Genomic DNA, 14,061 nt, shown 5'->3' on the forward strand with positions numbered 1-14,061 from the left:
TCAGTGTCTTAAAGTTTTCCAGGTACGGTGTTTGACCTTCTTAGATTTATTTTTAGGTATTTTATTCTTTTTGGTGCAATTGTAAATGGAATTTTTTCTTAGTTTCTTTTCCAGATAGTTTATTGTTAATGTCTGGAAATGCAACAGATTTTTGTATATTAATTTTGTATCCTGCAACTTTACTAAATTAATTGATGAGCTCCAGTATTTTGGTGGTGTCTTTAGGATTTTCTATGTATAATATCATGTTGTCTTCAAACAGTGACAGTTTTCCTTTCCCTTTTCAATTTAGATATCTTTCATTTATTTATTTTTGTGTGATTCCTGTGGCTAGGACTTCCAAGTCTATGTTAAATGAAAGTGGCAAAAGTGGGCATCACTGTCTTATTCCTGATCTGAAAGATAGTTTGAATATTTTTTATAACACATTTTGTAGAATTATAGACTTTTCAAACTATGTGGCAGTGTATTTTTTTTTAAAGAAATGCATATTTGGAAAAAGTCACCTAGATCATACCACTCGCTTCAAGATTTTTTTAAAAATAAACCCATTCCTTATATTAATATCTTGCCATGACAAGCCTCTTACATTGGGAAGCTTAATTGTCATGAAAGTTGTCACCGAATTCTAGAGCTGGAAAAATCTTAGCTAAATTTTCTGATTGAACAGTATATTTAATATAAAATAAATCACATTGAGAGAGGAGAAATGATTCACCCGATGGCATAAGTATGGGCCAGGTGTAGGGTCTAGGGCTTCTGACTCCTGACCCAGTGTTCATTCCAGTCAACTGCACTGCCTCTTGATCACTTGTATATGTTTCATTGCTCAATACAAGCTCAGGATATTAGGGGGCTGTTTGGAACCTTGTGAAAGATTCAACATTGCTCTCTATTAAAGGCTGACGAGAAGGAAGGGTTCTGAAGATGTCACACCAGCCACTGAAAGCCAGATCTTGTTGGGAAGTCCTCTACCAATTGTGGGAATACCATGAGACGTATACTATGTAAATCTTGCTGTAGTCTGGTTTCAGGAATAAATAATAATAGTGTTGTCAGTAAGGACTATGTCTTAAGAGGAGGATTTATGTATAATATCGTGAAGGTGGCAGGTCAGAAACCCCTAGGTGGGCAGGCTAATTGAAATTTCACGGCTGTTGAAGATGAATTGCCTTTTCTGACCTGTGGGTTCCTCCTGAGTTTAATGATGTGTCATAGTTCCATGGGACAGAGCTGTTGAGGTGAATGCAGTCCTAAGCTGAGTTTCTGATACCAAGTGAGAGGCTTACTTGACTGGCAGGACCTGACGTATTCTGAGACCCACCTTCATGTTAAAAACATTATGAATAAGAGCAGCATAAACACCCAAATAGTGTAATAGTTTAATGAAGTGATAGCATTAATAAGAAAAGCTGACTTTTGTAATATAAAAGTATAAAAATGAAGCTGTCTTGAAATATTAAAAAAATATTTATAAGCATCAGAATTTCATCTGGTAACAATTTCTCAGGGTTTTTCCAAAAAATAGCTTTTCATTGGGATAATGATCTATACAACTTTTTTCATCATGTCATAAATAGGGTGACCAAGTATACCTGTAATATTTAACTATGATTTATATAGCTTTTAAACATTCTAATGCTGTATGGTTCAAATTTATTATCTTTGAAAAATGCTTTGAAACCAACTTCTGTAATTGGACTGCTTCAGAATCTTCATCTGATTTTTAAATTTATATTTCAAGATCATAGTTTATCTCTTTAAAAATATAGTTCTGGTAGTGGGTTAGATTTGTGAGTTATTTAATGAAAAAAGTGTGTATATGCAAAAATTGTAGATGCCTCCCACCCTTTTGTCCTTGACTGTAAAAAAAAGTGGAAGAGAAAACTGAGGAAAAAATAAGATGTTCTACAAATACAATGACTATGTGCAAACAACTGGATTGATAACTATAAAACAGAACAAGAACCAGAAGATGTAGTTCTACAAACTAGTGGGTTTTTTTTTTTAAATAAAAGATTATTCTGCAGTGATATTTTTGAAACACATGCAAAATTTGTTTTCAAATCTCTTTGCACATCTATCTCTTGGCTCTCATCAAATCTGTAAAGCTTATCAATTTGGCATTTTTTCAGATCAACATAAGTCAGTCTCAGAAAGCAAATAATGATTGATTTTTAAAGCAGAGAGAGTTTTCAGCTTGTTGCTGTTATTTTGATAATGCACCTAACTATTTGTATATGTCTTCCTTTACTTTCCTTGCTCCACAGGTTTGCCATCAGCAAATTTGGCCGCACCTAACCTCACTGTGGAGGAGGGAAAGTCTATCACATTATCTTGTACTGTTGCAGGTGACCCAGTTCCGAATTTGTACTGGGATGTCGGTAATCTGGTTTCCAAGCACATGGTAAGGCTTGTGTTTGTGTGTTCACAGAGATGAGAATGTCTCTGAACTTGAGATTGTATTAACCTAGTGATGATCATTTAATATTTCATAGGTCCACATAGAGAGATTTACAATGAGTTTTTTTTGTATATTTACTTTCTGTCTATTCTTACTAAACAAAGACAAATGCAGATTGTATTTTAGTTATGTATACTTCATAGATTGGAAAGTCTGTAGGTCTCTAGTAAGCTTTTTGTTTCATCATGAGCAAGGTGAGTGACTCTCATTGTGGTTTTTTCCCTTTGAAGAAGGTAGATAGGAAGTAAAGGATTAAATCAGCTTCACACATTTATCATTGAAATCCAGAGATAACAGACTAACTTCTGAGTTGCCCCTTTTATTGAGCTTCATTAAACTGGAATTTTTTTCTAATGTTATAGATGATTTGCTCTAGTTAGGGGAAGAAATGCCAAATCTTCTCACTTTTGGGTTCAGTTCTAATCAAGATTATTTTTGTCTGTTAATTCATTTGTAGAATGAAACAAGCCACACACAGGGATCCTTAAGGATAACTAACATTTCATCTGATGACAGTGGAAAGCAAATCTCTTGTGTGGCAGAAAATCTTGTAGGAGAAGATCAAGATTCTGTCAACCTCACTGTACATTGTACGTAATCAGATCAACGTGTGTTTTTAATAGAAAAGATCGTGGACACACCTGCATTTGTGGTCGGGGACCTCTGCTGCTTTGTGCGTGAAAAAAGTATATGCAGTGTTTTGTGCGTCCTTAATTAAGAAATGTTACCAGCTCCTTCCATTCCTTCTATTTCTGCTAATCTCTCTTGTTCATGTGTTGTCTTTAAGCTTCTATATCGATCTTAAACTTGTCCTATTGTGCCTTATCCTGTCTTTTCTTGATAGAACATATTTTGAGCTGGTTATCTTCCTTTTGTTAATAAGTTGTAGTTTAAATTTTGATAAACTAGTTTCTAAATTTTGTTCTCTATAAAAGCAATATGAACCTTTAAAGTTGTGATACCTAAAGTATTGGGCTGGCTGTTCATACTCAATATATTGTCGATACAAAAAATAAACCTCATTAGTTTGACATCAAGCTTCTGTGGGAAGTGGAAGGAATACTACTAAAATGGCCGAAAATTATTATTACCTGCAAAAAACTTTTATTATTATAATTGCTTTAAGTTTCTGTCTTCTGAAGATAAAGGATATTAATGTTTCTTTAGCATATGTACATTGTTTTCCAGTATTGTAAACAATGCAACGTATATCTTAACATTCCAGATTGTCTCATTCAATGTGAATGATGTACGTATTCAGTAAAAAGTATATAATCTTCACATCACTGCAAATTCTGAGCTGCCGTGGTATAAATTAATGAGGTTTTACTCTAAATGAGGATTTGGCTGAGAAAAACACGAGTGTGCACAAGTAGGAATGTGCATAATACACATGAGGACACAAGGTGTTGATACACTGATTAGCATTCACTCATAACACACATTCCTTATGTGACTGTTGGAGTGAATGATTGAAATCACCAACCTTTTGCCAGTGTCAATACTATCTCGATGCCCAGAAGGTCCTGGACTCATAATTTCTGATGATTTTGACCAATCTTGAAGTCAGTGTCATCCCCAAACACGTACAACCAAGCTTCCAGCTTTATGTCCTTAAGTCAGCACCTCACAAAAAGCATATTAGAGTGTGGTGGCAGGAAGAAGTGGGGCCTGGGCATGTGGGGACCTGGGCTGGTGGGAGGAAGGTAAGTATTGTCCCTCCCCCACTGTGGTCCTTGTGTCACACAGACCTACAAATAAGGGCACTCCAATTCAAACGTTTTTCAGTTTAGGTTAGTATCTATGTAGACTCCCTGGTCTGGAGAGCTGGTCTAGCCTATCAAAGTTTAGATAATGAGAAATAAGTGATAGGGAATATTAACAACTGAGAGATCCTGTGCAGTGACCCACTCAGATGTATTAGTTGCCAGGCTATGATTTCCCCACTTTGTGTGATGAACATGTATAACCAGGAAGTGAGGCATGAAGGGAAGGGCATTAGGAGTTCTGGATTTCTGGTCCAGATTTTCCTCACTCAGTAACCTTGGCCAAATCACTTAACCTCATAGCACTTGGGTTTTTTCATCTGAAAAAATGATACTATTAGGTCTCAAAGGTCTTTTCCAGTCCTCAATTTTATACTTATCAAAGTCAGACCCCATGAAAATGGACCGCATGAATCCCACTTAAGAGGGGTTTTAAGTGTCTTCACTCAGGATAAGTACTCTGTTTAAAGATGCTACCTGATAGTGTTTGTTTCCCTTAAGAATAAAGTGCTTTATATTTAATTTTAAAATAATCTCTAGTTTGTTTTTCAGGTTTAGATAGGGTCTCAGACATTTAAAGGATCAAAACTTTGATGTATCTGAAATTCTAGCAAAAATGGACTGTACTATAATGAAAAGTGATGCTTTTAAAGAGCATTTACTATTGACAATCAGTGAAAAATATATCAATTTATCAGACTTTATAATAATCAGTCAACATCAGGAGTAACATTCTTTGCATTGACCAGTTTTATTTGTTTTGGAAAATTTATGTGCAATCCGGGCTTCAGGCAAGATTTCCAAAGTCATTTTTGTCATTGTATTATTTAGCACAGCCCTGTAAGAATAGTGGTCCTCAATGTTTTGGTGATTAATCTCCATAATATCAAGGCATATGTGTTAGAAACCAAAGTCAACTTCAGATGAGCCCTTTCCACTGTCAGAAATCACTGGGATCTGTTTGGAGTTGATTCTCACACTGAATAGATGTAAAGATGCCTATGATGCATGGATCTTAGGCAGAACAGATTCTTTCTGAAGCTCCCTGTAAAAGTTAAATCAAATTTGATGATGATACAAAATATTGATGGATTCCGGAGTTGCAGGTCATATGTTTTCTTAAACCAAACAATGGTTGAGTAAGATCCCCGCTATCTATGACACAGAGATTTGGAGATGGGGAGAATTCTGAGCTTTCTGATGCTATTAACTCTCTCTTTTTCAATTTAGTTGCTCCAACTATCACATTTCTCGAATCTCCAACCTCAGACCACCACTGGTGCATTCCATTCACTGTGAAAGGCAATCCCAAGCCAGCGCTTCAGTGGTTCTATAACGGGGCAATTTTGAATGAGTCCAAATACATCTGTACTAAAATCCATGTTACCAATCATACGGAGTACCACGGCTGCCTCCAGCTGGATAACCCCACTCACATGAACAATGGGGACTACAAGTTAGTAGCCAAGAATGAATATGGGAAGGATGAGAAACAGATTTCTGCTCACTTCATGGGCTGGCCTGGAATCGATGATGGTGAGTACCTTATGTTTTTGCATCTGGAGAGGGCTAGTGTGTATCACTCAACTCTTGACAACATCATGAGTATAATAAACCACTCCCAAACCCAGTGGCTTGAAGCAAACATTTCATCTTGCTCATGGGCCTGTAGATCAGCGAGGGGAATTTTGTTGCATGTGTTTGTTCTGGGGTGCAGGGTGCAGAAGCAGCAGCTACACAGGAGATCTACTTCTTAGGATAAGTACAAAGTGCAGGAGGACAGCAAAAAAAAAAAAAAAAAAAATGCAAGCCTTCAGAAGGCCTCCTTTTGGGATTGGTGCACAGTTTCTTCAACTTGTATGCCATTGGCCAAAGCAAATCATAGGGCCAGGGCCAATCCAGGGGCAGGGCCTCATACTTCTCCCATGGAGGTGATAGGGATGAATAATTTGAACAATATTCTGACAACACACCCATTATTTTTCTCTCAAGTGTTATATGAGATTTTGTACCCACAGTGACAAAATACAAGCAAATCTGTGAGCAGGTGAACTGAATTTGGTCAGTTCATGCACTGTTTGAGGTATATTTTCTGACCCTTTAACCAGTTGGGATTCAGAATCCTGCTCCCTCATCTGTGGCTGAGAAACCAGTGTTGTGGAATGTTTTGTTTACCTGGGCTGACTGAGTTAAGGCATCCATTGATGGAATCCTGAATTATTTTTCTAAGAGTGATACATGTTCCCATCTGACCAATGGTTTGAATTAGGATAAGGATGGATCATATTGGGAGTCCAGTCCATGGTCAGCAGAAGAATTTCAGTGGGAGCCCCAGTAACAGCAGGGACAATATCATGTGTTTACTTGCTCCAGACACTCTTGTTCAGTGAAAGTATTCTTACTTGCTTGATCGTATTGCCCAAATACCTGATACCATTGTGGAGGATGAGCCATGTGTTTGGATATTGGAACTGTTCATGATTAGAATTCCTCACCATGATAGCTCTGAATTAATCAAAGCCACACAAAGCCAGCCTTGCAGAGAGAAGGGAAAATAGAAAGTTGGAGGCCAGTGGGGCAGGGGCTAATTGGGCAGCAGGTACTAGTATGGCTCCCAGGACAGCCCCATGGACAAAGGGCGATGGCTGCCAAGCCACCTTCACCAAATGAGAAGGCAATAATTCTTGTTACACAATCCATCTTCCTGTTATCCTGGTATTTATTCAACAGCTTTTAAAATGCACCAGCTTCCTTAGTGTGCTCAAAATGTGATTTGAATTATATAAGTTTGATTTACAAACAGCCTTTCAGGAACACATAAAACAAGCTATGTTTGGATGCCTTACCCAGACACCCTGGCAGTTGTTGTCTGTTTCATTAAATCTTCCTCTTAATTGAGAGTTTAGTTGCTTGGCTACATTCGCTGTAGTAAATCGCTAGATTACTGTGTTCATTTTCTTCCTGCACATTTATGGGGATAACAGCTTTATAGTTAAATCCAGAATCTCTGCTTCTGGGACAGTGGCTTTTTGTATGTTTTTAAATGAACATTTTATTTGTGAATAATTTTTAATCTACCAAAAGTTATAGAGATGGTACCAAGAGTTCACAGCTACCCCTCATCTGATTTTCCTGTTGCTAACATCTTGCACTGCTTACTTTTGTCAAAACTAAGAAACTGACGTCACATTGGTACATTATTCTCATCTAAACTTAAGGATTTATGTGAATTTCGCCAGCAACTGGCTTCTGAAACTGTTGGAGGTGAACTTGATTCCAGGTTGAAGGTCTGGCATTTAAAAGTTTTAGAAGTGGTTTGTAAGCTTTGATATGAGCACAGTTCTGTCAGTGTAAAGCCAGAAGCTTCTATTTTAGATAGGATTTTTATGTGTTTTCTTTTGAACATTTCTATACAATACCAATATTTGATACAGTTTAACTCATCCATGTGACCTCATTTTTATCGATGGCTTTTGTTAGTTTTAACTTAGCTAGTGATTGGAAAAAGTGGTTCTCTGGTCTAAGAACAGCTCGAAGTCTCTCAAGTATTCCCTTAAAAGGAAATAATTGTTTATTTATCTACAACAAAAATTAAGCCATATTTTTTAAAAGATGTTCTTTCCTTTTCTTTCTTTCCATTTATTCTTTTTTATCAGATCTTTAAAATAAATATGGCTTTAGAAAAGACTGATTTTTCTTTCACTTTAAGTATTTACTCAAGGACCCATTATCAGGGAGTAATAAATGGAAGTGGAAATGAAAGAGACTTGGCCCAGGGTGAAAGTGGATATAAATGGCCCATATGGGCCATAAACCAGTGAGACCAGTTAAGAGACTGACCTCACTTGGCTTGTATGATAGAATCTTTGTGGATATTTATGCGATTTGTAGCCTACAGATAATGGCTTTTCTTAGAAATGCTTTCTTTCCCTCTTAACTCCTCTGAAAACTAAAAAAAAAATTTACAAAGGGAAATATTATATATATGTATATGTAATACTATATATATTTAGACCCTGCTGGTCTAAATGTACATTCTACCTTAAGGTCATGTTTGAGTTTATGGTCCTTAAGTATTTCTGTTGTCATCATACAATAGTTGATCAAGAAGTTCAGCTGTCACAAATCTCCATGATACGAAGTTACAGCTACTTTTCCCCTAGTTGTTTTGATGAGATCCTTTTGTTTACACTGCGAGTTTCTGGACTTACCAGGAACCAGGCAGTCTGGGATTTCTGTGAAGTCAGTTGCATCACTGTATGAATCCAGACGAATTAAAACAGCAGCTCTTCTGTCTTTAGTCACGTGTGTTCCTCATTCAGCTCAGAACTCAGATTTCCATGAAATCTGGTCACCTTGTTTAAGAATTCACTCTCTTTTTGGAGATAGAGAAGGAAGCATGTTGAAATTAAAACAGGAATAAAAACAGATAAATAAAAAGCACCTAAAAATATAAAAATGAGTGAGCATGGAAGAGGATGACTGATTGAACTTAGTGACCGTCCCAATTGCCTTTCACACTGCATAGAGTGGAAACATGGGATGTTGCGGCAGACGCTCTGTTTTCCACTTGGAGCAGAGAGACCCCAAGCCAGCATCAGCCAGGCCAAGAGGGTGCCATCTACAGGTGTGGGGATGTGAGACTGGAAGTAAAGATCCCGTGTGTCTCTCCAGAGTGCTGGAACCTTGCAGAGTCTGACACCAGACACCAGCCCCAGCCAGGGTGCTGTGAGGAGGATCAGGTGTTATCAGGTCTTTAGATGTCAGCAGGACCCAGGTACCAGTCCAGATCATCACTGGCAACCTGACTTGCAACTGAGAAAGGGAGTCAAGATTTTCAAACACTACATTGATTATTTCTCCTCATGCTTGGAATTGAACTCAGCTCTGGTCAGTTTTGAATTATATTTAAAGTACAACAAGGAGCTTTTTGCTTCAAAATGCATCTGGAGAACAGTGATTTTTATCTTTCTAGCACATGGAAGAGCACAGCTGGTGACAAATTCATTTCATTTCCTCTTGGTTTTCCGTTGTCCCTTTACTATTTAGTCACTTATTGGTCTACTAGAACAGTAGCATCCTGTTCTTTGTTGCACATTAATGGGTGAGTTTTAATTGTTTTTTTTTTTATCTTATTTCATTTTTTAAGACACATTTCTGGGGCCCATCTCTAGCAATTCTGATTCTGTGGTTCCAGGGTGAGGCTTGGGCTTTGGCATTTTTCATTTTTGAGATTCCCCAGTGATCCCAGTGTGCAGCCAAGGGTGAGAGTCACTTGTCTGGGATGGAATTCTGACCCAAGCAAGATTTTTCTGCTCATTGTTGAGTAACAGACAATCCTTGGATCACTTGAGGTTGCAGATGGAACCTCAACTGCAAAGCAGAATGTCGCTTCTGAGTTAGAAATCAACTCTGGACTTGATTTAAGGGTCAGTCTTCTCTCCCCTCATTGCGCAGGCTGGCAGCATGGGGGTGGGGGATAGAGCTAGCTAATGAGACTTAAGCATTTGTGCTGCCTGGGTGGAGGGGATGGGCATGGGGATGGAGGGCAGGGAAGTGTACTGGCTGGTGGTCTGTGCTCTTGGGACCTGGGTGTGTTCAATGTTGATTCACAGATCATCTTTCCTGGAGACCTTTGGGATTCCTTTCTCTGTAGCCCCCTCTCCTGAAGCTCCCATGACATAAATGCATCCGTGTTCTGGCTGCTGAAAGTAGCTCCTCCTTCATACCCAGGAATGTAGCTTTGTACTTTGGGGGCTCCCTCTGGCCCTCTAGAGTCCCCCACAGACTTCCTTCTGTGCTGCCTCCATCTGGTCCAGGGGAGCCCTCACGATCCCTTGTCCTGACAATTCTGGGTGCACAGGTGGGACCCAGATGTCAGCTGCATCCCACCACCACACGTGGCCTGAGCCATCTCTGGCAGAGTCAGCCGCTGGTCCTTGAGCCTTTCACCTGCAGAGAAGACAGGTCACATTCTCAAGTGCAGCTCTGGAAGCCCCACGGTGGGGTGGTGATGATGGTGACACTTCTCCCTAAAGAAACTTCTTTATAAGTCCTTCCTTTTTCTCTCCTCTCTGGGACCTTTGAAAATCTCTTCATGAATCAGATATTTCAAAGGACATGGATTCTGTCATTGCTTTTGTGAATTCCGCCTTTGGTGCTCACTTTGGTGTCACTTACTAAGGCAGAAAGAGTCTTGCTTAACATCCTGTTGTACTGGAATTCTAGGATTTTGAATAATTTGTCAGGTCTCTCTCTGGAGGGCTTCCCTGGTGGCTCAGAGGGTAAAGCGTCTGCCTTCATTGCAGGAGACCTGGGTTCGATCCCTGGGTCGGGAAGATTCCCTGGAGAAGGAAATGGCAACCTGCTCCAGTATTCTTGCCTGGAGAGTCCCATGGGTGGTGGAGCCTGGTGGGCTACAGTCCGCGGGGTCACAAAGAATCGGACATGACTGAAGGATTTCACTTTCACTTTCTGGAGGTTTGAGAAACAGAAAATGCTGGGCTACCTACTGGATGGTGATGAAACACAGTCCTTTTTCCCAATAATAGAAAACACTTCAACTACCCACAAAATGATAAAAGATGAAGAAACACTTGGGCTTTCATTACTGTCTCCTGCTTCTCTTTGTGGTTGTCTCTCTTGGCTTCTAATTCCCCGGGATGTCCCTATCCTGCTATTAGGCAGGACCTACTCATGAAAGGAAGGAACCCTATTCAGCCGAAGATATGCAGAAATTGCAGGCAATAAAGAAGTAAGCACTCCTTTGAATGTTCTCTTTTTGTAGACAACTTGAACAGAAAAACTAAGTGGAGTAGGTAGAACCTCAAACATTCTACTTTTTACTTTCAGTGAAATAAACTCCTGTCTCTTGTGTTGATCTACATGACTCACTCAGATCTGGTGTGTGAGCTTGGAATTTTAATCATTGTTATCCCACTCTCCCCGTTATTCAAAGGGAATCTTTGCCACAGTGGGAAGGGTTTGAGACTAGGCTCTGATTCACCTAAGAGTTGTGTCTTTCATAACCTCTGTGGCTTTGAGCAATTTTCTTACCACCTCTGAATCTAGCTTTCCTTCTCTGTAAAATGTCAGGTTCTAACATTTACTTAAAGGTGATTGTGAAGAGGAATATGTCTGGGAGTGGCCTCAGGGCCCCTCACCTCACACAGGGAGGAGCTCAGTGCTGTCTGCTCCTGGGGGAAGGGCAAGAACATGATGACCGTATGCCCATCCTCACCTCCCTAGTGCTTATGCTCTCCGGCCTTAGGAAGACACTTGCTACTTCCTAAGAAGCAGAGCTTCTTCATCTCAGAGCTGCTTCATCTCAGCTTTGGCTTTATCCTCACTTATCTGGGGGCTTGGGCTTGCCCAGAGAAGAGGACCCCCGGACTCTGTCACTTGACTACAGGAGCTTTTCTAGAATTGGCTTTTTTAGCAGAAAACTGAGTCAGTGTTAGGTTCCGAGAGAGGGTAGGTGAATATAAGCTGCCTCAGGTGTCTAAGCTCTCTCCCTTCCCCCTTCCCATTTGCAGTGGGACCCAGAGATATGCCTCTAGAGGCAAAACACATCTCTTGCCCTTACCCCTAACATTTTTGCAGTCGTTATCCAGCCCCCTCAATATTTAGGTACGCTATTTTCAGGTTTACTCTGTTCCACTGAAAAAGTACTATCCTTTTTGAACACTGGGGTCTTTTGATTTTGGTCACACTTGCCAAGGAATTGCAAATCAGGATTTCTCAACCTTTAATGAGTGATGAGATCTCCTGGGGATCCTGTTAAATGCGGATTCTGATTCCATGATCTGGAGAAGGGCCTGAGAATCTGCATTTCTAATGAGTGAGCTCCCAGGTGGTGCTGCAAATCCATGGATCACACTTGAGTAGTGAAGGCAGTTTAATCACTTTTTCCCTGAAAAATCTGGCGAGGGTTGGGGCGGGGGCAGTGTGAACACTGGAAGGACTATTCAGGCATCCACTGAGCTTACCTCGCTGACTCTCCAAGGGCATTAACCAGGAATAATGATAAAAACATGGAGTAGTTGGTGCACAGAGAAGCACTCTGATTGGGTTTAGCTAAAAGCAGGATGGCTCGGGACTTCTGGGATGGCTCAGTGGTAAAGAAACTGCCTGCCTATGCAGCAGATGCAGGAGGCTGGGGTCTGATAACTGGCTCGAGAAGATTCCCTGAAGTAGGAAATGGCAACCCACTCCAGTATTCTTGCCTGGGGAATCCCGTGGACAGAGGAGCCTGGCGGGCTACAGTCCATGGGGTCAAAAAAATCGGACATAACTTAGTGACTAAGCAACAACAATAACATGATGACTTAAGGAGGCTTAGGAGAGGGAATAAGTAGAGATGGTGGTGCAGGCACACACATAGAAAGCAAGGGGTTATCTGCAGATTCTCCAATGATTCTTCTGTATCCTATTTAGCTTATGGGTCAAAAATAAGACTTGTCTAAGATGAAATTGGAAAAGACCCTGATGCTGGGAGGGATTGGGGGCAGGAGGAGAAGGGGACGACAGAGGATGAGATGGTTGGCTGGCATCACCGACTTGATGGACATGAGTTTGAGTAAACTCCAGGAGTTAGTGATGGACGGGGAGGTCTGGCGTGCTGCGATTCATGGAGTCTCAAAGAGTCGGACACGACTGAGTGACTGAACTGACTGACTGACTGAAGATGAAATTGATCCATTATGTGGCTGTCACTGGAATTCAGTCCCACATATAGAAAAGTTGCTTCATGAACATGAATGTGTGTGGAGACTGAGTGGAGATTAGAAGTGGAGAGGGTAACTTTTTAAGCAGAATTCTAAGCAGAAATTCACAGCAGAGAGATTGCTTGTGAGGGCCATGTGGAAGAAACCTGGAGCTTTTGCTAGCATCTTCTGATTAGAAGGTACAGGTTCCAAGAATATTCAAGGTCAGGTATTATTGTAAACATGAACACATCGATTGTTTAAGAGTAGATTCTCTTGTCGAAATCATGACCCAAATGATGAATGTTTTAGGCTTGGAACAAACCTAACCAGAGTGCTAGATGATAAAATACCCAGATTTTAAAGCCTTCCGTTCTTTAGGCGGTACATAAAGAGTGCCTTTATGGCCCACTCATTCAGGAAGAATGTCACAGCTCAAGAATGCTCATTCACACAAGCAGTGGGAGTTAGTGACTTATGCTGCCTCATTCGGGAGCAGTTGTCTCCTATGCAAAATGTGCGTCAGAAGCAAACTATAAATATTGGAAGAGTTTTCCCCACAGCTTTTCATTTGTGCCATTTTATCCAAAGATTCATGACGTCTGGATGAACTAGCGCTCTCTACAGCACTTAGAATTGCCCTCGAACTGGCAGATTTAGACTTGGTGTACTTAGGCCAAAGAATGTAGTGTGAGGAAATTTCTCCAAATGTTACACATTCAGAAAATATAAAGCCCCACCCCCCACCCCCACTACTTGTTCTTAAGGCCATTTGTCAGGACCCATGTCTTGTCCTGGGAGTGAACGGCAGAAAAGTTTTGCCTGCTTTTCTGCCTTAAAAACAGAGAAGGGTATGGTTCGGCTATAGACTCATAATAATCATGATAATTAAGATTTATACTTAAATAGCTCTTTTTGTCTCAAGAGGACTAATGTTAATTAATTACGCCTCCTGAAGCTCCTGAGGAGTTGCCAAGCCAATGCTATTATCCTCTTCTGTCGGGTGGAAGACTCCTTTGTTGTAGAAAAAGGGAAGAGGCTCTCAGTGCTGCAGGCACTGCAGAGATTCAGCCAGAAAAGGACCCAGACGCCTGAACCACCGATGTTTTTGGTCCCTGAGTTCCAC

The 14,061-nt window shown here is 40.3% G+C and overlaps 1 protein-coding gene across 10 annotated transcripts in view; it reads left to right on the forward strand.

Annotated features, from left to right (window-relative positions):
• Window positions 1-14,061, forward strand: part of NTRK2 (neurotrophic receptor tyrosine kinase 2) — a 388,663-nt gene that overhangs the window by 65,291 nt on the left and 309,311 nt on the right. For all 10 annotated transcript variants that reach the window (XM_043453247.1, XM_043453252.1, XM_043453254.1 and 7 more), the window contains 3 exons: window positions 2,271-2,407; window positions 2,922-3,054; window positions 5,461-5,766. In XM_043453247.1, coding sequence (XP_043309182.1) covers window positions 2,271-2,407; window positions 2,922-3,054; window positions 5,461-5,766 — 576 coding nt within the window. The remainder of the gene's footprint in view (window positions 1-2,270; window positions 2,408-2,921; window positions 3,055-5,460; window positions 5,767-14,061) is intronic.

Source organism: Cervus canadensis, chromosome 30 (genome assembly GCF_019320065.1).
Source record: "Cervus canadensis isolate Bull #8, Minnesota chromosome 30, ASM1932006v1, whole genome shotgun sequence".
NCBI lineage: Eukaryota > Metazoa > Chordata > Mammalia > Artiodactyla > Cervidae > Cervus > Cervus canadensis.